The sequence below is a fragment of the Stegodyphus dumicola genome, chromosome 4, assembly GCF_044657685.1.
Source record: "Stegodyphus dumicola isolate Sdum_Otavi_A_Nest chromosome 4, ASM4465768v1".
Classification (NCBI taxonomy): domain Eukaryota; kingdom Metazoa; phylum Arthropoda; class Arachnida; order Araneae; family Eresidae; genus Stegodyphus; species Stegodyphus dumicola.
The window spans coordinates 226,106,554-226,127,871 of NC_140771.1; the positions used below are offsets into that span (position 1 = coordinate 226,106,554).

Here is a 21,318-nt window from a genome sequence, read left to right on the forward strand (position 1 = left end):
AACGCGCAGAGTGTCTAAAGTTCTACAACGAATTTAAATGTCCCATCTAAATTTATGCGTGGTTTAGTGGTATTCCTATCGAAAATCAACCTTTAATATAGTTTAAAAAGAAATTTATTAGAATAGCAAAACAAAATAATATAATCTAGAATGTATTTAACATCTAATCCGTTTATGGAGCTCTGTTTTCAGTGAGAACCCCTGATATGTCTATAAGCATTTCTAATTTGTAAACGCAGTATGTACACCCATTTTGCTTATTATACATTTCATGCTCTGTGTTCATTCTGTTGGGTTTGAGCTCTTCGAATAAAACAATGCAAATTATGGCTGACGAAGCACTCATCTGCATATATAGTCTTATATTTATGTCCATGTGCCAGATCTCAACGTTATTAAACATATATTTGGGATACCGTGTAGATCAGTGTTTCCCAACCTTTTTTGCGCTATGCACCACCTAATCCTTTCTAAAATTCTTATGCTCCCCCTAGCATATATATAATTTTTAATATTCAAAAATTGAAATGTTCACAAAAGCAACTTGAATGATAGGTTTTAAGAAGAAATTACTAGGAAATTTTACAAGCAAACACAGTAAGTAAAATTTCAAAACATATTATAGAGCTAAAATTCAAGTACAAATAATTTTAATGAAAGTTTTTTCAATTATTATTTTAAATATTAGTAATTATTTATTATTAATAATTACATTATGAGCAGTAAACAGAGACTTTAGCGTTACTCTTTTTCAAAATTTTTCTTTAAAGTTTGAAAATAATTCAAATCTGAATTAATATGAGCATTATGTTTCGCCTTCAGGAATGCAGCAAGAGGACTTCGTTTCATTGATTTGTTGCTCAGGTATTGTTGGCATAAAAGACAAAAAGGTAACAGTTCATCATGTACAACAGGTATGAAAGCAAATTTTAGATATTCCTCTGAATACTGACGAACTTTTGTATTACTTGCACTATTCACTTTACTAAGGGCTGAAAGAAATAAATATAAGATCAATTAAAAACTACGTCACACGGTTAAATATAAACAAAACTTTAAGCAGCTGCTGTTGTCATTCAAGGAACTCTTTTAAAGCATGTAAATGTCCATATCTATAGCGAAAGTTCTTCTGAAAACATTTAAAATGCACCTCAATTTAAAAACCTTTTTATAAATACATCACTACAAAAGGTATTCGAAATTACTACCATGAGTTGTCAGGTAGGCCTGACAGCGGCGCTGTATGGAATTCTTTACTTTCTGGACTATTCCTTCCAGCAGTCTTGCAATAGATGGCGCTGAACGGGAGTTGCGTGAATCTTGCTAGAAGTCGTCATTTCCAGAGGTAGTAGGATGAAACGCGTATTCAAACGATGAACTGATCGACATGCTGGTCGTGTATGCAGATGTGGATTGTAACGGGCACGCGACTCGGCAGTTGTAAGAGGAACGTTACCCAAACCAAGGAGGTTGGAATAGGTCTATTCTAACCTCCTTGACCCGAACAGGCGGACACCAGATCACATGACCTTCACAAAGGTGTACAGAAGTTTACTTGAGGCTGGTTGTTTAACGAGAGCTACAATGAATCGACAGCGAACGACGAGGACACCTGGCAATGACGATGCAGTCGTCTGGCAGAAGACAATCCAAATACGAGTACTCGAGCGACAGCCCAACATGTGGAGTTTTCTCAATCCATTGCCTGAAGGATACTCGCAGCAAACCAAATGAGAGCATACCATCTTCATCGCGTCCAATTATTAGAGCATGAGGATTATCCACTCCGGAGAACGTATGCTACATGGTTCCTACAACAGAATGCTACAAACTTCCTTTAATTGAAGACCTTGTCGCTCGCATATCTGTACGTATATCTCGCATATCTCGTCGCTAGCATACCTCATCGCGGCATATCTGCCGGGAGGATACTTGACATGCCAGAAATCCTCCAGAAGGAAAGGAATTCCATGCAGGCCTGTCTGGCGACTTTTGGTCGCAATTTCGAACACCTGTTGTAGTACAACCTTTCAATAAAATGTTGTTTGTCCCATTAATGTGTTGCTGTTTCTGTTCTTTCTCTCTGCTTATTTGCACCATAGCTTGCAACTACGGCATTTGAACCCTGCATTCCTATGTGATTCCCAGTCGTCTCTGTACCCCCTACACACCCTGCAAGTCTGTCGCTTTGGTAGCGAATTCTAATACATTCAGAAAAGTTTTTTTAAAATTAAATTCAAGTAACGTTCAAATCTTGTACTTTAGCCAAAACATACAGTAATCTGTTCCATCTACATTTTCGTCAATTCAATTTTTGTCTTGTAGGTGATCGGGGTTCTTGAAATAAATAAATAGAATTTAATTTTTCGTTTATGGCAATTCTCGTTTTGACCTTTCGTACATGGCAGCATGCGTTTGTGTTATGTTTTGAAGTAATACCTTGTGGTGGTTTAGTATAGTGGGGATCTCTCCATGCGCAATGCAGTTTTGTAATTATTTGCATTTTTAGAAGTAGTGTGGGCTTTTCTTTTCTTTTTTGCGTTTTATCTTTGTAAGTTTAATGTCTTTATTACAGCAATGAAATAATACCCGTATTTTAAATATGTCAGTCAATATTTTAAGTTTCAGTACATAGTTAATGCACGTGTGTTCGATACCTTTTTTTTTTTTTTTATTTTTTATTTTAAATGTCATTAGGTATGTTATTGAATTTATGTATTACCTAAACCATTTTGCAGAATTTGACAAACTGCTATTCTTTTTTTTTAGTTCCCCAAATTACTTAGCCTCGCATTTTGTAAATGACGTTCAAAACTTTACAAATTTCAAAATCGATTTTTTTTCCTCTTAGTTCCCAAAAGAATACAGTAATCTGAATGAGAACGCCACTTAACTCCAATGTGGTAAGCAAATTAATGGCACCCTAATAGACTAAATATATTTTACATTTAATTCAAAAGTTATTAAGTTGTCCAACTAGAATACAAAAATATTTTAAAGAATCAATGAACGAAAACATATAAAATAAAATAAGTTTTGCATTAGTTTGCTTGCTAAATGTTTATTTTATCCACTTGAATAGGCTAAGAATAAATTGTCATAAAAGTTGTGAAATGATTCTTTTAAAGTAGCGGTTCTCAACCTGTGGTTTCAGTATCCTTGTTGGTACTTGAGGGCATAGTCAGGTACATGTGAAAAAATAGTAAGTGATGGCCATAATAGATGCTGATAAAAATCAAAATATTTGATTTGGCATTGATTGCAAAGGAAATCAATTTGACTACTTCAGATGTGAATGTTACCATGCAAAAAGTGTTTAAAAGCAATGGGTTAGATCCTAGCAGAGCTCCTTGGCAGCAATGATTTTGGTTATGGCACATATCAATTTGTACATGGACAAAGACATAGGAGTGTGCAATTCTGCGATTTTTTTTTTTAAAGTGAAAATGGGTTCATGTATACATGGATACCGAGTTTGTGCAATTTTTTGACTTGTTATTTTCAAGTTGGCGATTTTGAAAAACGTGAAACATTGTGCACTTTCCCAGTTTGTCACCAAGGGTGTGGGCTGTCCTAGGATTTTACCAAGCAATGTATTAAGTTATAGCTAGTCTTACCCACGCTTACTATATTACTTGGATTTCATATACACCTTATTTAGCCATTTCTTTTCTTGTTAATTCACAATATTTTGTGAATAACTAAGTCAATTATAAAGCACTCTATCTTTAAATTGTGATATGCAAACAATGGTTTGAGTATAGAGCTTTGTTTTAAATTTGTATTCTTTTAAAGTTGCATATTGTAAAGTGTTATTTATGTAAAAATTGATAAATGTTTAAATAGATCTTGGCATAGGACAGAAACATCTTGTCACAAATATTCTCAAAAAGTTAGATTTCTGAAAATTATTATTATTATTTTAAGAGCAGAATATGAGACTCCTTACAAATTCTTGTCAGAAAAATTTTAGGTACTTTTCTGTTTCGCCGGTGCAAATCTCACCAAGCAGATTTTGTTGGCAACAACATACAGTATACACAAAAAATGTTAACAAATGTTAATGCTAAGAATTTTTTATTTTGAAGTCATAAACTATTTAATATGATTTAAAATTTTGTAAAAAGCCAATAAAATTGTAAAAAGGCATTAATTTAAGAATTTACTATGCTTTAATGGTTCAACATCTTGATTCACCGGTTCGTATCATGTGACCCTAAGTGATCTCATCTCATGTAAACTATGCTATGAAAATCTAATTCTCTGAGTAATTATCTACATTAATTTTAAGTTAAATCTTAATTTGGAATTCAAGTTTAAATGCAAGAATTATTTCAATTCATACAAATAGCTTACTCAGAAATTATGTAAAACCACGGTGCTTTACTTTGCTAGAGCATTCTCATTAGAATTGATGAAGTAATACTTTGTTTTCGCCTTTGGGTCAGCAGTGTGATTGCATTTTAATTGACTTAATTACTGCAAATTGTCTTAGAGCATAAAATTTAACTATCTTGTAAAAATTCTATGTAATTGTATGCCAGTATTGAAAGAAACAGTCAATCTAATAAGAAATGGGTGTGACTTGTTTTGAAAATGAGGCATAAAAGGTTACTGGCGAAGATATTCCGTTTGGCATCAGTTGTACCATTATTGGCGACTTTATCGTTTGCGCGAGCAAAACGGAAAAGTACCATATTTGATCTTCAGTTTATAAAATAATAGAGCATAAGAACCCATTTAAAGGGCTTTTCAAGAGTTACTCAAACATTACTTGCCCAATTGAAGTAAGGAAAATATATTGATTTGAGATTTTATCAATAAAAATTCTCTTAAAACAGCCTCAAAATCAACCTTCTGTGGAGGAGAAAAAAATCTTATACTTTTTCTGACTTAATGTATTGCAGTTATTAATTTTATGGCATTAAAAAAAAAAAAACATTCTGAGATATATTGTGAGAATACTGAAACAGTGTTCGGGCGTTACCGGTTTTTAAGGAGGAGGTTTACTTTATAATTACAGTCTGTCTTATTAAGGGGTTTACGAAAAAGTTGGAAACTGCTCTTTTAAAGTATAATATTTCTTTATTATTTAGGAATTGATATCAATCAATGGTTTGGTAAAAATGTATTTCAGTATGCTCCTTGGCGAAAATTGGCGATTGACCAGCAAGACACAATTTCAAGATGGTCGTTACACACACAAAAAAAAATAATTCAAAGAATTGTGCAAACTCAGTGTCCATGTACACATCAATCTATTTTCATTTTAAAAAAATCGGAGAATTGCAAAAACTTGGCATTGCACACTGCCTTTGTTCATGTACATATTGCTCTATTTTTACATTAAAAAAAAAAAAAATCAGGAGAATGAGGACATCATATAAGGTTAAGAACGTTATTCATCACCAAAATTGAACAAAATTTATAGTCAATCGAAGCTCAATGAACTGCATTTTAAATCGTACAATGAAATAACATTAAAAAGGAAATGCATCCTATGTCATCTATGCACTACAAATAGAAAATATCGACTTACCTTATTTAGAAATTTCTGTGTCTTCAGTCTGTAGTGCATAAAATTCCTTAACAACATCCAAAAACTTTCTAAATTTATCTAAACTAGAATATGCATACTGTCATCGCCACATAAATTTAGAGAAATAAAAGTAAAAAATATCCTGTGTCGTACCAGACTGTCAGTGACATTTCTTCCGAAAAGTTGTGGTTAGTCTGTATTTGAAGTATAGTCATGCTTTCCTTTTCACTATGTGAATACAGGGGTTGGACAAAAATATGGAAACACCTTTAAAAAAAACATGTTTCTTTGCTTAATATGGTGTAGGAAACCCGTTGGCATCCAAAACAGCTTGCAGTCTTCTCGGAATGGATAAATACAGTTCCTGTATGTTTGCCAAGGGAATATTATACCATTCTTCCTGCAAAACGGTGACAAGTTCAGATAACGATGTTGGCGGTGGATAACGAGAACGCACTTTCCGTTCCAATGTAGACCACAAAAGTTCGATAATATTCAGGTCTGGTGACTGTGGTGGCCAGGGGAGATGGGACAATTCATCCTCGTGCTCAGAAAACCAGTCCTGGACAATGTGAGCTGTGTGAACAGGGGGCTTTGTCGTCTTGGAAGACACCATCACCATCGGGGAACAAAGTTTGTACCATGGGATAAACTTGATCGGCCAAAATGTTCACATAAGTCTTGGCAGTCATGTGTCCTGACACAGTTATCATGGGGCTAACAGAGAACCACGATATGGCTGCCCAAACCATAACAGAACCCCTGCCATGTTTCACTCTTGGCAACAAGCAGTCTGTATTATAGGCTTGAGATGGCATTCTCCAGATGTAAACTCGGACAGAAGTGGGAAACAATGTGAAAGAAGACTCGTCAGACCATATTACTTGCTTCCACTGCTCTATAGTCCAGGCTTTATGACTTAAACACCCCCTTTTCCTGTTACGGGCATTAGCATCACTGATGAGTGGCTTCTCAATTGCAGCGCGGCCAGCAATTCCCTGTTTATGAAGCTCCCTTCTAATTGTTTTGGTACTCACAGGGTTCGGTAACACAACATTCATTTCAGCAGTAACTTTTGCAGCTGTGGTCTTCTTATTTTTCGTCACAATTGTCCTTAATGATCGTCTGTCACGATCATTTAGGACACACTTTCGTCCGCGCTGTGATTTAGCAAATGATGTTTTTCCAATTTTCAAATATGCGGAATAAATCTTCGATACAGTACCTCTTGAAACACTAAACACCTCAGCTACCTTGCTTACGGAAGCACCTACCATACGTGCTCTAACAATTTGCCCACGTTCGAAGTCTGTTAACTCTGACATAATGCAATGAAACCTCACATAACAGTACTCCGACAACAACTGAACTGTTTAGCACATTTACGAAGTTGTATAGGTGGCGTCAGTAGTCAAAAACACCAGCGCCACCTACATATTTCATTAAAATCTATCTTTCTTTTCAAACATGCATTTTACAAGGTGTTTCCATATTTTTGTCCATCCGCTGTATCCATATTATTGCAATTAATAAACTGTATTAAATATATGTGAAAATAACATTTTATTCATTTTCTTTCTGAATAAGAGTATTAATACATTGTAATTTTTTAACAATAAGTTATTTAATTGATTATTATTGCAAGATGTCTCAAAAATATACTCGCACTTCAAATGATGAGAAAAACTTTGTTTCTGAACATACTGAGGTGACTATTACCAGCGACAGTGCCGTAAAAAAAAAAATGGTCCTGCGATGTCCAATGTGGATATCCCACACCACAGTTACTCTTGGTAAGTTTAGATGGTGTTCAAGTGTTACATGAGGATTTACAGGACCCCAGTACATGCAATTATGGTGATTAATGGAGCCATTTAATTTAAAGGATGCCTCATCACTTCTGACGATTTTGTGTCGAAATCCTGCATCTTCTGCACATTTTGCCAGGTGCCATTCACAGAATTTAACTCTCCGGTCAGGATCATCTTAGTAGAGAGCTTGGATTCTTGTTGGAATGTAGCATTTCCAGTGCAGATGCTTCATGATGCTATAGACGCTGCCTTTTGAAATGTGGGTTTCTCGAAGAGATTTCTGAGGTGATCGATCCCTCAGGGGGCTCACTTTTGTGAGTACGGGTGTGGCAATCCCGAGGTACCCTAGCCCTTCAGGGGATCATCTTCTTGGTGAGACGGGTGTCACGATCCTGGAGCCCCAGTGATCTATCCTCTTTTCCGTCTCCTCTCCTCTTGGCTGGATCTTTTTCCCTTCCCTTCTCCCTTGTGGTTTCTCTCTACGGAGTTTGGGGCTCGTCACGAGAGGCTGGAACAGACCTTGTTTCTAGTTTTCAAGTGGGGAGAAAACTGTCCACGTGTTTGCCGTGCGTGGAGACCCGTGTCGCTGGAAAGGAGGGTCCTGGTAGTTGAGGGGCGAGGTACTGTCCCCAACACACTGCTTTGGCCTCTGCTTCAGCTAAACGGGAGGCACCTTAGTCGTCCTCACGGGTGTCAATCGGCTGGTCACTAGTCCTTGTGTCAGTGGCTTGGGGTCAAGCTCTCGGGAGTACCTGCTTTCGGGAAAGCCGACTGTGGGGCTTCAGTTTGCGTATAGGTCCGGCTAGCCCTAACACAGGAATCTGTGTTCCCTTGTTGGGCTCCGTGGTGGGCGGGGCCGTCGGACCCGAATCTTTATTCTTTCACTATGGCTTCTCATATTTACTTAATAAAAGATTTCGAGGTAACTCCAGTCACTCAAGTCAATCCTGTCACTCAAGTCACTCAAATCACTCCTGTCACTCAACCTAGTTCTGAAACTTCTACTCCTAAACCAGTCACTCAACCTAGTTCTGAAACATCTACTGTTAAACCAGTCATTCAACCTATTTCTGAAACGTCTACTGCTAAACCACTCACTCAACCACTCACTCAACCTCTCACTCAACCTACTTCTGAAAAGTCTACTGCAAAAAAATTACGTACAGATACAAATGAAAAAAATCATAACAATATTCCCCGTTTCCTAGTCATCTCTAGTCCTTCTGGCGAAATGCATAAGATGTCTCCTTTCGTAATAAACAAATACATCCAGTCCTGTATTGGTGAGCCGAGAAATATAAAGCGTCTCCGCTCCGGAGACCTGCTTATTGATACAACCTCAGCCACCCAGTCTGCTTCTTTACTTCAGATAACTAAACTTGGGCAAGCGAATGTGACTGTAACACCACATAAGTCACTCAACTATTGTCGGGGTGTAATCTCAGAATTCAACCTTCTGTATGTTTCTGAAGAAGAGATCGCTTCTGAGCTCTCCGAACAAAATGTCTGCGGTGTAAGGCGGATCAAGATGCGTAAAGAAGGTAAGTTGATAGACACGAAACACGTGATCCTTACCTTCAACACGCCTGATCTGCCTAAGAATATTAAGGCCGGATATCTAAATATTCCTGTAAGACCTTATATTCCAAACCCTATGCGATGTTTCCAATGCCAGCGTTTCGGCCATTCTAAGACGTCTTGTCGTGGCAGCCTTACATGCGCCCGATGCTCACAGATTGGCCACGATTCTGAAAATTGTACGGCTGCGCCTCTTTGTATAAATTGCAAGGGTGAGCACCCAGCATTTTCACGCCTCTGCCCAAAATGGAAATTGGAAAAAGAAGTGCAGACTGCAAAGTTTACGAGGAACATCTCATATGCCGAAGCCAGAAGATTAGTCCAGAGCACACAGCTTCGACCAAATACATCATACGCCAGTGCTGTAAAATCATCTCGTACAGTCGCCACCCAAACATCAATAGGCACACAGACCCTAGCAAATAAAACCCATCCGTCTACATCCAACAAGCAAAAAGAAAATGCAACCCATATAGTACAAAAGAAAGAAACAGTTATTCAAAGTAAGCCCAAAACTTCTACACATAAAATATCCAATAAAAATAGAAGTCACAGCAATAGCTCTTTTGATGAGATGATTTCTGAATCTGCGGATTCAGACTTTATGGAAGTAGAAGAGGGTCTAGAAGTTCCCAGGCATCTACTTCCACGAAAAACAAAAGAACAGCACAGAAAAAACAAAAACCATTCATAATGGCCACCCTCATGTCATGGAACTGTCGCGGTTTCCACCGAAATTTCCTTGACATCAAATCTATAATAAATGTGTATCATCCTGTGTGCTTAGCAATACAGGAAACAAATTTGAAACCTGAACACCATGCAAAACTTCGGAGGTTTTCTTTCGTCAGGAAGGATAACATTGCAGGTGAGCGTGCCAGTGGAGGTGTAGGTCTCCTCTCCTCACTGGATTATCCCTCAAATGTACTTCCTTTGACGACATCCCTCCAAGTTGTCGCTACTCAAATAAATTTTGATATTATTGTTTCATTTGTTTCTTTGTATTTGCCTCCAAATGAGCACATTTATCAGCAAGATTTAAATAATCTAATAGAGCAGCTGCCTGAGCCTTTTATCATAATAGGAGATTTTAACGGCCATAGTCCACTCTGGGGAAGTAAAGATACAAATTGCCGAGGAAGACAAATAGAGCAGATGATCGAAGATCATAGCCTTTGTCTCCTAAATAATGGGCAAGATACGTACTTCCATGAGCCTTCAAGGACATTCCACGCTCTCGATCTTGCCATCTGTTCACCATCTCTGTTGCCATTTTGCACTTTTAGTGTCGGAAATGACCTGTACAACAGCGATCATTATCCTATTTTTGTGTCTCTTGCACGAAGAGGAGCAAACCCCGTGTCGAGAGTCCCTCGTTTTATCCTGGACAGGGCAGACTGGGAACTCTTCTCTTCCGTTGCAGAGCTGACAGAGGAAATGGTAGAAGGTGTGCGTATCGATGACGCTGTTGAAGCTGTTACTAATACTATTATTCAGGCAGCTATGCTTTCGATTCCTAGAACATCAGGAAAAACACTAAAATATTCGAAACCATGGTGGAATCGCGACTGTCATGAAGCACTGAAAAAACAGAAAAAAGCATGGGGTATTTTTCGTAGATATCCTACTCTGCGAAACCTCATAGCTTTTAAAAGAGCCAAAGCAAATGCACGGAAAGTAAGAAGGCAGAGCCAGAGGGATTCCTGGATTTCATATGTGTCCTCAATAACATCCTCTACGCCTAGTAAGCGGGTTTGGGAAAGAGTTCGAAAAGCATGCGGAATGTACAAAGACCACTCACTTTCCTTTCTGGAAAAAGATGGCCGAGTGATTAGCTCCATAGAAGAAATTGCAAATACAATTGGTGAGACATTTGCTGCCGTTTCTTCCAGCCGAAATTACTCACCTGCATTTCTTTCTATCAAGCAACGCTCTGAGAAAAATCCCATCGCTTTCAACTCTTCCAACTTTGAGCCGTACAATAGAGACTTTACTATGGTTGAACTAAAGAGAGCTTTGTTGCAGACACATAGGTCTTGTCCGGGTCTGGATGGCGTGTATTATGAAATGCTAAAGCATCTGTCCTGTAAGTCACTGAGTGCCCTTCTCACACTTTACAATAGAGTGTGGAAGGAGCGTACATTTCCCAGTGCATGGAGGAGAGCTATTGTCATTCCTATTGCGAAGCCAGGGAAAGACCCGAGGAATCCCTCGAACTATCGGCCAATTGCCCTTACCAGCTGTGTTTGCAAACTGTTTGAAAAGATGGTAAACAGCCGCCTAGTCTACTTCTTGGAAAAGAATGATATTATATCGCCGTATCAGAGTGGTTTTCGAAAGGGAAGAACAACTGTAGATAACATGCTCCTCTTAGAGACATCTATTCGAAAAGCATTTGTAAGAAGAAGCCACCTTGTCTCGATATTCTTCGACATTGAAAAAGCTTATGATAAGGCATGGAGATACGGTATACTCCGGGATCTTCACGAGAGTGGCTTGCGCGGCAACCTACCAATTTTCATTCAAAATTTCTTGAACACTAGAACTTTTCAAGTAAGAATTGGCTCTGTTTTTTCGGATGTTTTTGAACAGGAAGAGGGTGTGCCTCAAGGCTGTGTGCTCAGTGTAACCCTGTTTAGTTTAAAAATAAATTCTGTACTAAAAGAACTTCCTCCCACCATCTTGGGATCTCTATATGTTGATGATCTGCAGATTAGCTGTCGAGGAGCAGACATGAGATATGTAGAGAGGCAACTGCAGATGGCTCTGATTAAGATCCAAGAATGGTCAGACAAACAGGGATTTACATTTTCGAAACAGAAAACTGTCTGCGTGCACTTTTGTAGGAAGCGAGGTCTCCATCCTGAACCTGAGTTATACTTGAATGGTACAATTATTCCAGTTGTGCCTGAAGTAAAATTTTTAGGAGTGACGTTCGACCGAAAATTGACTTTCCTTTCTCATGTTTTAAACCTGAGAAAGAAGTGTCTAAAAACACTAAATATTTTAAAAGTGTTGGCGAACACCTCCTGGGGTGCAGAGCGTTGCTCCATGCTTCGCATTTACAGAGCGCTTATCCGCTCTAAACTGGACTATGGCTCAGTTGTTTATGGATCCGCTCGCTCATCTGTTTTGTTAAAACTGGATCCTGTTCACCATCAAGGTCTGCGGATTTGTTCAGGAGCTTTCAGGACTTCTCCTGTGCAGAGCCTATATGTTGACTGTAACGAACCATCACTTCATCTGAGGCGTGAGCAATTGTCCCTTTTGCAATATTTTAATACTCTATCTCAACCTGAACATCCCAATAAGCTGTGCTTACTTGATAATGAGTGTAACACATTATTTGAAACACGTCCATCCTGTGTTCCTACTTTCCCTTTAAGAGTTCGCCCTGTCATTGAGGAACTCTCCCTCTCTGATATGCATCCCCAAGCAGTACAGAATTTTGAAATTCCACCTTGGGAAAATTCACGGATCCAGCTTCTTGATGTTTTTAAACATCACGTAAAGGCGAGCACTAACGAGATCGTTTACAGACAACTTTTCGCTGAGCACAGGCACAAATATAGCAGTTATTATTCGATATACACAGATGGATCAAAGTCAAATGATCATGTCGGGATGGCTTTTGTATTTGAAAATTACATAGAGGGCAGATGCCTGCACCATGCTTTCTCTGTCCTAACATCTGAACTAACTGCAATATATTATGCTCTTTTGTACATATCAAAGCTCTGCCATAGAAAGTTCATAGTTTATACAGACTCGTATAGTGCTCTTAAATCCTTGGAAGCTTTTCCCAACGCTCAGAATCCTGTGGTAGTGGATGTTCTCAAAATTCATAGAAATTTAATGATACGAGGATATGAAATCCTGTACTGCTGGGTTCCCGGGCATACGGGAATAAAGGGAAACGAGCTTGCAGACATCGCGGCAAAATCTGCTGTCGAACTGTCCAGTCGCCTTATCCCTTTTAGAGACATCTGCTGTGTCATCAAGGGAAAGATACAAAAAAAATGGCAGCAAATTTGGGATGTTCAGCATCACAACAAGTTGAGAAACATCAAACCTAGAATTGAGCATTGGGACTTTGCTGGAAATCGTAAAGAGGACGTTCTTTTGACTCGACTCAGAATTGGTCATACCAGAGTCACACATAGCTATCTTCTTAAAGCTGAAAATGAGCCTGTTTGTTTTAATTGTAATGTTTGTTTATCTGTTCGTCATATTTTAATTGAGTGTCAATGTTTTAATAGTCTTCGCCAGAAATATTTTAATAGCTGTGACTTACCTCTCGACCGTTTAATCGGAAGAGAGGTCAATTCTAATTTATTTTATTATTTAAAAGAGATTGGCTTTTATTACCAAATGTAATTTGTTTTGAAGACTGTGTCTTGAATGTTAATATGTGCTTTTAACTTGTTTTTATATGACTTCATCCTCTGGATTTGGTACATTTATCTACTTGTTTTATTTATTGAATTTTAATGTCATCAATTGTAATCATCTCATCTTTTGTTTGGCGCGTCATAATCATCTCTGGTTTTTGCGCCATAATCACTCACTCACTCACTCACTCACTGAGGTGATCGAAGGAGTGTTTCCTACACCTGCTCTTCTTTTCCTGGGCTCGTGGATGTCCATGGTTGTCCAGAATGTTTCTTGTTGACATTCTGGACGGTTCCATCTGCTTCAAACTTGTCTCTAATGCGAACAATGGTCCAGTGTGTTGTTGGCGGTTTTGCAAATCCCCTTCTGTATCGTCTTTGCCGTTTATGGTCTTCCAATAACATTTCAGAACAAACTTCCTCTTTTCCAAGCTAAGTTGACTTCCTGCCATGCTGTGATAAATTAATTGCACCTGCAATTAAAAAAAGGCAGCATGTTAGCGACAGTTAAAGTGTGAGTACATTTTTTTAAACACCCTGTAGTTCATATTTCAGTCTGCATCTTATATTAGGCAATAAAAACTTTTGCTACTTTTTTTTATTAATATAGGTATCATCAAAACTTTTTTTTTTTTTTGGTTTGTAGCCTTGGCTACTAATGTTTAAAATTAATTTATGACTAGTAACAGCATGAATTATAAACAAATAGCTAAGTTATTGCATTTTATTTTCCGGCTGTCGAAATGCGACGCTACGAGCAACGTTTTGAAACCAAAACCTAGCAATCATGAATCAGAACTAGAACTAGTTGCCATTCAGCATAAAGAAATTTAAATATAAATATGAAATTAATCAGGGTCACCACGATGTAGCCTTGGCTACTAATGTTTAAAATTAATTTATGACTAGTAACAGCATGAATTATAAACAAAGAGCTAAGTTATTGCATTTTATTTTCCGGCTGTCGAAATGCGACGCTACGAGCAACGTTTTGAAACCAAAACCTAGCAATCATGAATCAGAACTAGAACTAGTTGCCATTCAGCATAAAGAAATTTAAATATAAATATGAATATTAACAAAATATTAAAGTTAATTTTATAAAATAATTAAATATATCAACAAATATATGAAATAAAAAATAATTATTTCTCATGCACTAACTGGGCCACTACAGGTTAATTATATAAGTCATGGTGTTTACTCACTTAATATGAATTCAGGAAAGCTGTACTGTAATTTCATCATAGAAGATGTCAATTATTAATATTATATATTATGAGATTATTTCAAAAGTTTCTTTTATGATCTACATGCAGTTAGTTTTCAGTTTATTTAGAGCATTTATTGTAACTTACCATGTTATCTCTTAGAAACTATCATCCTTTCATTTGGCATCTAAGTATTATAAATTTATTTTGTTTATCTTGATGGGTTTTATACATGATTTTGTGCATCTTTAAGTATCACAAAAATATGATTCTGGTGATACTGGAGATGAGATTTGTAATGTTTATGAGAGTGATACTAGAAATATGCAGACAATTTGTGCTTGGCTTAGAGCAGTGGTTCTCGATCTGTTTGGTTCCCATCACTCCTTTCATCATTGCTAGATGATCATTCTCTCCCTTTTCTTTTGGAAATGGTCATTCCCCCCAAAACTAGAAAAGTACATAGAATATTTATTTAGATTTATATTCCTTTTAATGTGTTTCATAAATTGAACTTTAAAAAATGCAGAAACTGCATTAATAAATACCAAAAATTGAATAAAAGTAGGCTTTTATAAACTGAAATTACATAACGGTAGTTGTCTTCTGTAATGTCTTTGGTAGAGAAATAAATTTAGCACTCATCTGCATTGGCAAGGAATAGATACCAGTCTTGTGTTTGTGTGAAAAACTAAGAGTTACTGATCCATGCGAGAAACAAATAGTCAGCAATTTAACTGCTTTTTCGCAGTTGCTTTGTGTTAGTATAGCAGCTTTTCATTTTAAAAATGCTTATTAATTTTAATCTTCCGTCGGTGGAAAAAGAAGCTATACTTAATGTTTCAAGCATTATTAGCAACAGTTGTTGAACTGTGGCAACCAAAAAGAGTCTGTAAAAATAAATTTTCCAGTATGTTTATGTTCTCTTAATAAATTGCTGACGAACTTGGGTACTATTCGGTTTTGAGACTTGTAAAAAATTGCCAAACTATTGTTGATGCCAGTGCTGCCAAAAATAATTGTGGCAACCCTAACGCAAGAAACGATGTATAATAGTAAATAACTATCTAAGATTGATGTTTTAATTTAGAAGAAAGTTTAATTTCATATAATACTTTTTTATTATTAAAATTTATATAAAAAAAAAGGCTAAACTTGACTGAATGGAAGCATAAGAAAAAATAACTATTTCAGATCATTATTATAATTTGTATAAATATTGCTAAACATAACTGAATGGATGCCTGCATCGCTATTTGGCTACCGAGTTATCGCTAAAGCATAATTTCATCTCGTTGGTTGTTCAAACATAATTTTCTATAATGAATGATGCCTTTTCTTTGAAAAAATTCTCTGTAAAGTGCAGAATGGCCCACTTATTTGTTTGCTGCTTTTTACAAGGGTAAAAACGATTGGATTTTCGTCAATTTTCTTTTACTTTTTAAGTGAAAATAGGTCGATGTGTACATAGATAAAGTCAAGGGTGTGCACAGTGCCATTTTTGTACAATTCTGGAATTTTTTTTGAAGTGAAAATAGGTTGATGTGTACATGGATACCGAGTATGTGCAATCCTTAAAAGTGCGTCAAGCAATGGGTGATTCTGCACTTTACCCAAAATTCTATTGCAGACTTTTCGTCATAGGCAATTCCCAAATTGTTAAATCCACAGGATATCAAAAAAGGATTTAAAAATTAAACTAGTATTGAATTGATGCCATTGAAATGGCGTCTTAGGAAATATAGAAACTTACGCTATCTGAAATCAGCGCTACGCTAGATTTGGCGCATTGTTAAATGGTCGCGTTTGCTAGATTTGGCACTTTTGCACATACATTTTCACTGCAATTTTTTTACAGTCCTCAAAACGGAATAGTATTTAAAATTGTATTAACTATTTGGCTTGTTTATCAGTGTTCTTATTTTAAATAAATTGCTAACATAATTATATTGAATGTGATATTGCATAAGTTTCACTGAATTGTGTTTATGATAAATTTATTTCTGACAAATTAGTATTAAGTATTATAACTAATTTATATTAAATTCCTTCTTTGTATTTATTAAATAATTTTTTCTGTTATTTACTGAAGTCAGTTTTGTTTTCAACTTTTGGTAACAAGCACACTTTCTTAAGCCCAGATTGTGCCAGTGCAATTTTCTGTTGCCAAGGCTGCTACGGAAGACAAATACCTTAAATATTTAACAGCCAAATACCTGAACTGTCCTCCCACTGTTTGGCGCCTATCGCTCAAGTAGGTGAACGCGATTTCAGGAAGTTCGCCAAGTGCCAGTTATCTGAGTATCCCCGCCAAATAATAGGCTGACTGCATTTTTTCCTGGTTTAAGAAAGTTTCAAACTACTACAGTCAAAAGTCGTTAATTCGGACACCCATAATCCGGAATGATCTATAATCCGGACCTCAAAGCTACAAACTTTCTGCGCATGCGTCGCGTTCACGCATGCGCACAGGCGTTTACGAGAGCGCGTAAGACCCTTACGGCTGCAAATATGTTTGTGCGCATGCGCGTTTAATGTGTAATGGAGTTATACTCTAAGCTAAAGTTATCTAATTCAGTTAATGTTGCAGATTGCGTTGTTCCTTAATCTTTGAATTGGATCCGGCTTATTATTTTTTGCAGACTGTTAGAGCAATTTTATAAAAGTAAGCTTGAACTTTCGATTATGTCAAATAGAATTTCCGATATATATTTACTACAAAGCGAAAGTATGTTTTGAAATCCGAAATCTGTTTATCAATTTCACGCTGCTCTGCGGCAGAGGGGGGGGGCAGAAACGTCATTATTAGATTATGATAGATTAGAAAGATTATGTCAAATAGAATTCCCGATATATATTTACTAATATGTAATTTGTATCTACAAAGCGAAAGTATGTTTTGAAATCCGAAATCTGTTAATCAATTTCACGCGGCGGATTGGAAGTTAATCTGTCAGTACTATCCTTATCTTCAGGGCAGATGTTTTTATTTTATTTGGTTTATAATTCCGTACTAAGTGTAGTATTTCATCTCGATGTACTCCGTCTTTGATATGATTTAAATCAAGTTCCTCATCATTATAATTCGCTTCCGATAGTGAAGAAAGTGACCCAGAGGTTATTGAAAACGAAAACATTTCGATTGACAAATTAGTCGGTATTCTCAACACAGCAATTATAGGACTTGAACAGCTGAACTTTGTAACTAAACAAGAAATTATGTCTGTTTAATAGAATTAAAGAGAAAGTATTATCACATGAAACGAAGCAACTTACATTGAAGGAAATGTTTAATAAAGTAAACAAATAAATATTAAGCTTTTTCTTTTTGTAAATTTTGATACCCTTTAGATCATAATTGTTCTTTATTTCATAAATTACGATTTCATATTTTAAATTTTGTAATTTCTGCATGCCATCTTACCAGATTTAAACTGATGATCTATAATCCGGAAAAATCGATAATCCGGAATCGCCGAAGTCCCGAGGAGTCTGGATTAACGACTTTTGACTGTATATTGAAAAGATAGCAATGAACACCATCCACTACAGATGCAGATCTCATCAAAGCTGTGGCTGTTGCATTTTTTTTTTTTTTTTTTTTTTTTTTTTTTTTTTTTTTTAATTAGCAGATGTATTAAGCATTTCCCAAACAGCTAAACATAATCATCTCAGAAATTTTTGCTGCATCAGTTTCTATAAAGTATACATTCCACATCTGTTTTCAGAGAACATCCTTCTTAAACTTGGGTCGTATGCAAACCATTTTTGAAGAGATTAGTTACTGATCCTTTTTTGCAACTGTGATTCGTTTTGTAAATATTAATTATAAGTACATTTGATCCAGTCATCATAAGGCTTAACAGTAGCAAGGCATAGTCTTCACTCAAAGAAAATTTTAATGTCAGTGGCATATGAAATGTTTTCTCATATTCAAGAATTCATTCAATGAAATACTGTTTCCGGTCAGATAAACTGAAGGAAGCTATGAACATTAATAAAAAAGCCAAGGTGTAAATTGTCAGTGCAATAATGCCAGGCTCCATGTGTCTTCATTTGAAACAAATTATTAACATTTGACTGGGATATTCTGCTTCATGTTCTGTTGCATTGTCCTATTTGATTATTATCTATCCTCCATTAACTCTCCACGTACAGCCCCCACGATTTCCATGGGTTACAAAATCCATCCCGTAATATGTGTCGCATGAAATAGCATGCGTAAGTTTATTTCTCTTGTTTCCAATACAGATCCCGCTTTTTCTCTGTGTAGGCTGCAAATATTGTAATATTCATGTTTCACTTTTTGTTTTGTACCTAGATGGTGTTGCAGATTTATATTATTGTAAGGAAATACTATTGTTTCTTCACAGCTGAACCCGATCGATGCTGCTGCTTGTTTCATTGTGGAATGATAAGAAAATAGTGAAAATGCTTAGTTCTTTTCATGATGCATCATCTGTATCAGTTTATTCAGGGACGGCAAAAGAAAAACTAAAGCCAAAAGTGATTTGTGATTATAACTTTACAGTGGGTGGCATGGACAGATGCAATCAGGAGATGTTGTACTATCCTAGTACCCGAAAACAACTTTGCAAATATTACAAGAAAATATTTTTGTTTATATTGGCTCAAGCAATGTGGAATTTGTATATCATATATAGCAAAATAACAAACACGAGAAAATCCTTTCTTGATTTCAAGCTAGCTGTGATCGAGGAAATCTTCGACAAATACTCTTCTGTTTTTTTAGTATGAATTTTATTCGCCTTGTAGGGAGGCATTTTGCAAGCCACATACCACCAAATTCTATAAAAAGGAACTTAGAAGGCAATGTGCTGTGTATTGCTCCAAAGAAGACAACAGTGGGGGAAAAATACGTAAAGAGACTTGCATTTGGTGTAAAGAATGTGGTTGGATTATGTTTAGAGCCATGTTTTAAAGTTTTCCACACTAAAAAATGTTTTGTATAATATAAAGTGAGTACAAGTAATATGAGCTGTAAAATTAGTTAGCATGTACTATATTTGTCAAAATCAAAAAGATCCTTTGTATTTTTTCAATGCATGCTAAAATCACGTGAGCCTTATTGTATGTTTTTTTAAAAATTAAAAAACTGTTAAAATTCCTGTATTATACTAATTTTGTTTGAGAAAATTAAAAAAAAAAAAAAACTCCCTGTATTTCATGATCGCAATGTATCAAAATCAAGCAGTATGCGGAGGGTTAAAATTTCTCTTTGCCAAAAACACGCTTGAAATGGTAATTTGCAGACATTATAATATATATATATATATATATTGCATTATGCGAGAAGGTAATAGAACAAAGTGGATCTTATATAAACTTGATAATGAAATAAAGTATTGTACATGCTTATTAATAAAATGAAAGGATTTTTGGAGCAAGCTTACAAACAGTTAAAGGTAACTATTTGTAAGAACAAGGTAATTCATGCATTAAAAATAAAATTACCATTGAAAATGTGATTATGTACAGTATAGATCCTTGAAAATATATACATATCATTTCAACCTAACAAATAATTACGGGTAACTATTTTTTAAAAAAGGTAATCCATGTATTAAAAATAATACTGCCATTTAAAATATTATATATACAATATAAATTTTGGAAAAAATATTTTTAATTGGAAATGTTTTCTGTTTATATCCCAACACACTTTTAACATTGTATGTTATGAATTTAATATTTTTGATAAAATATATGTTTTATAGTGTTTTATGGTTTTAAATAATCTTCATATTTTGATAGACTAAGTTTATATGTATGTAGTTGACCAGAATTTGCTATTTTACTGTGCAATCATGTCTCTTTCTGTTAATGTCATATTTTTATGGCTCAAATTTAGATTCCCCCCCCCTCCCAAAAAAAATTCAAAATGCATTTTCTGTAGTATAGTGTAATACAGCAATTGAAACTAATGTAATTTAACTGAAAGGGGATGAAAATGATCCATGCATAACCATATGTGTTTTAAGTTTTCTTACCTATGAGATGTGTGCTTTTCTTAGCTTTCACCAACAGAAATGAGGGAAAGACCCATTAAATATAAATGCTTAAAAGATCTGAATGACTTAAATGGCTAAATTGTGTATTCTTCTTGCATAGCTTGAAAAGAAGAATTAATGGTTTTAATTTTTAGATTTTTTATCTTTTTTCAAACTATAATTGTACTTATATTATTTTAGAGTGTATCATTGTGGATTCCTCACAGAGTCCTCATCTTCAAATGGCAGGCTATATAAGCAGATCTGTATCATTAAGCCCAATTGATCCAAATCCTCCGAGCCTGCCCCCTGTAACCAATAATATGAAGCAAGGCAATGGAAGTTCGCCACGAATGGCTGATCTTACTAGCTCACCACTGAAGATATTTGTTTTAGCCAAGAAAAAAATTAATGATATTTTTGCTGACGTAAATGATTATGTTGAAGAAACATATGTTTTCCTTAAAAGTAAGCCCATGTACTTTATGTTATTTATAACTAAAATATAAACTCTCATTGTTAAAAAACTAGGTACTTATGTATTATCCTGTTGACCAACCAAGTAGATCATTTTAGCACCAATTATGGATGACTCACTTCCTTTAGAATTCCACAGTAACGGTTAGCAACCGTTGTTGAAATTTTCACCAGTGGTCGATCGGATAATACTTAAGTACCAAAAACTAATACAAATATGGAATTTTTATATGCATTTAACTATATACAGCACATAGTCAGAGATCTGGAATCGGCAAGTCCAAATTTTGGAAAGTTCCA

At 35.8% G+C, this 21,318-nt stretch overlaps 1 protein-coding gene across 3 annotated transcripts in view; it reads left to right on the top strand.

Annotated features, from left to right (window-relative positions):
• Nucleotides 1-2,392: 2,392 nt before the first annotated feature.
• Marf (Mitochondrial assembly regulatory factor) overlaps nt 2,393-21,318 on the top strand; it is a 58,433-nt gene continuing 39,507 nt past the window's right edge. The window contains exons 1-3 of one of the 3 annotated variants that reach the window (XM_085816058.1): nt 2,401-2,551; nt 2,852-2,903; nt 20,743-21,009. In XM_085816058.1, coding sequence (XP_085672184.1) covers nt 20,784-21,009 — 226 coding nt within the window. In that variant the 5' untranslated portion in view covers nt 2,401-2,551; nt 2,852-2,903; nt 20,743-20,783. Of the gene's footprint in view, nt 2,552-2,851; nt 2,904-20,742; nt 21,010-21,318 lie in introns of all 3 variants that reach the window. The other 2 variants (XM_085816057.1, XM_085816059.1) reach the window with 2 other exon arrangements.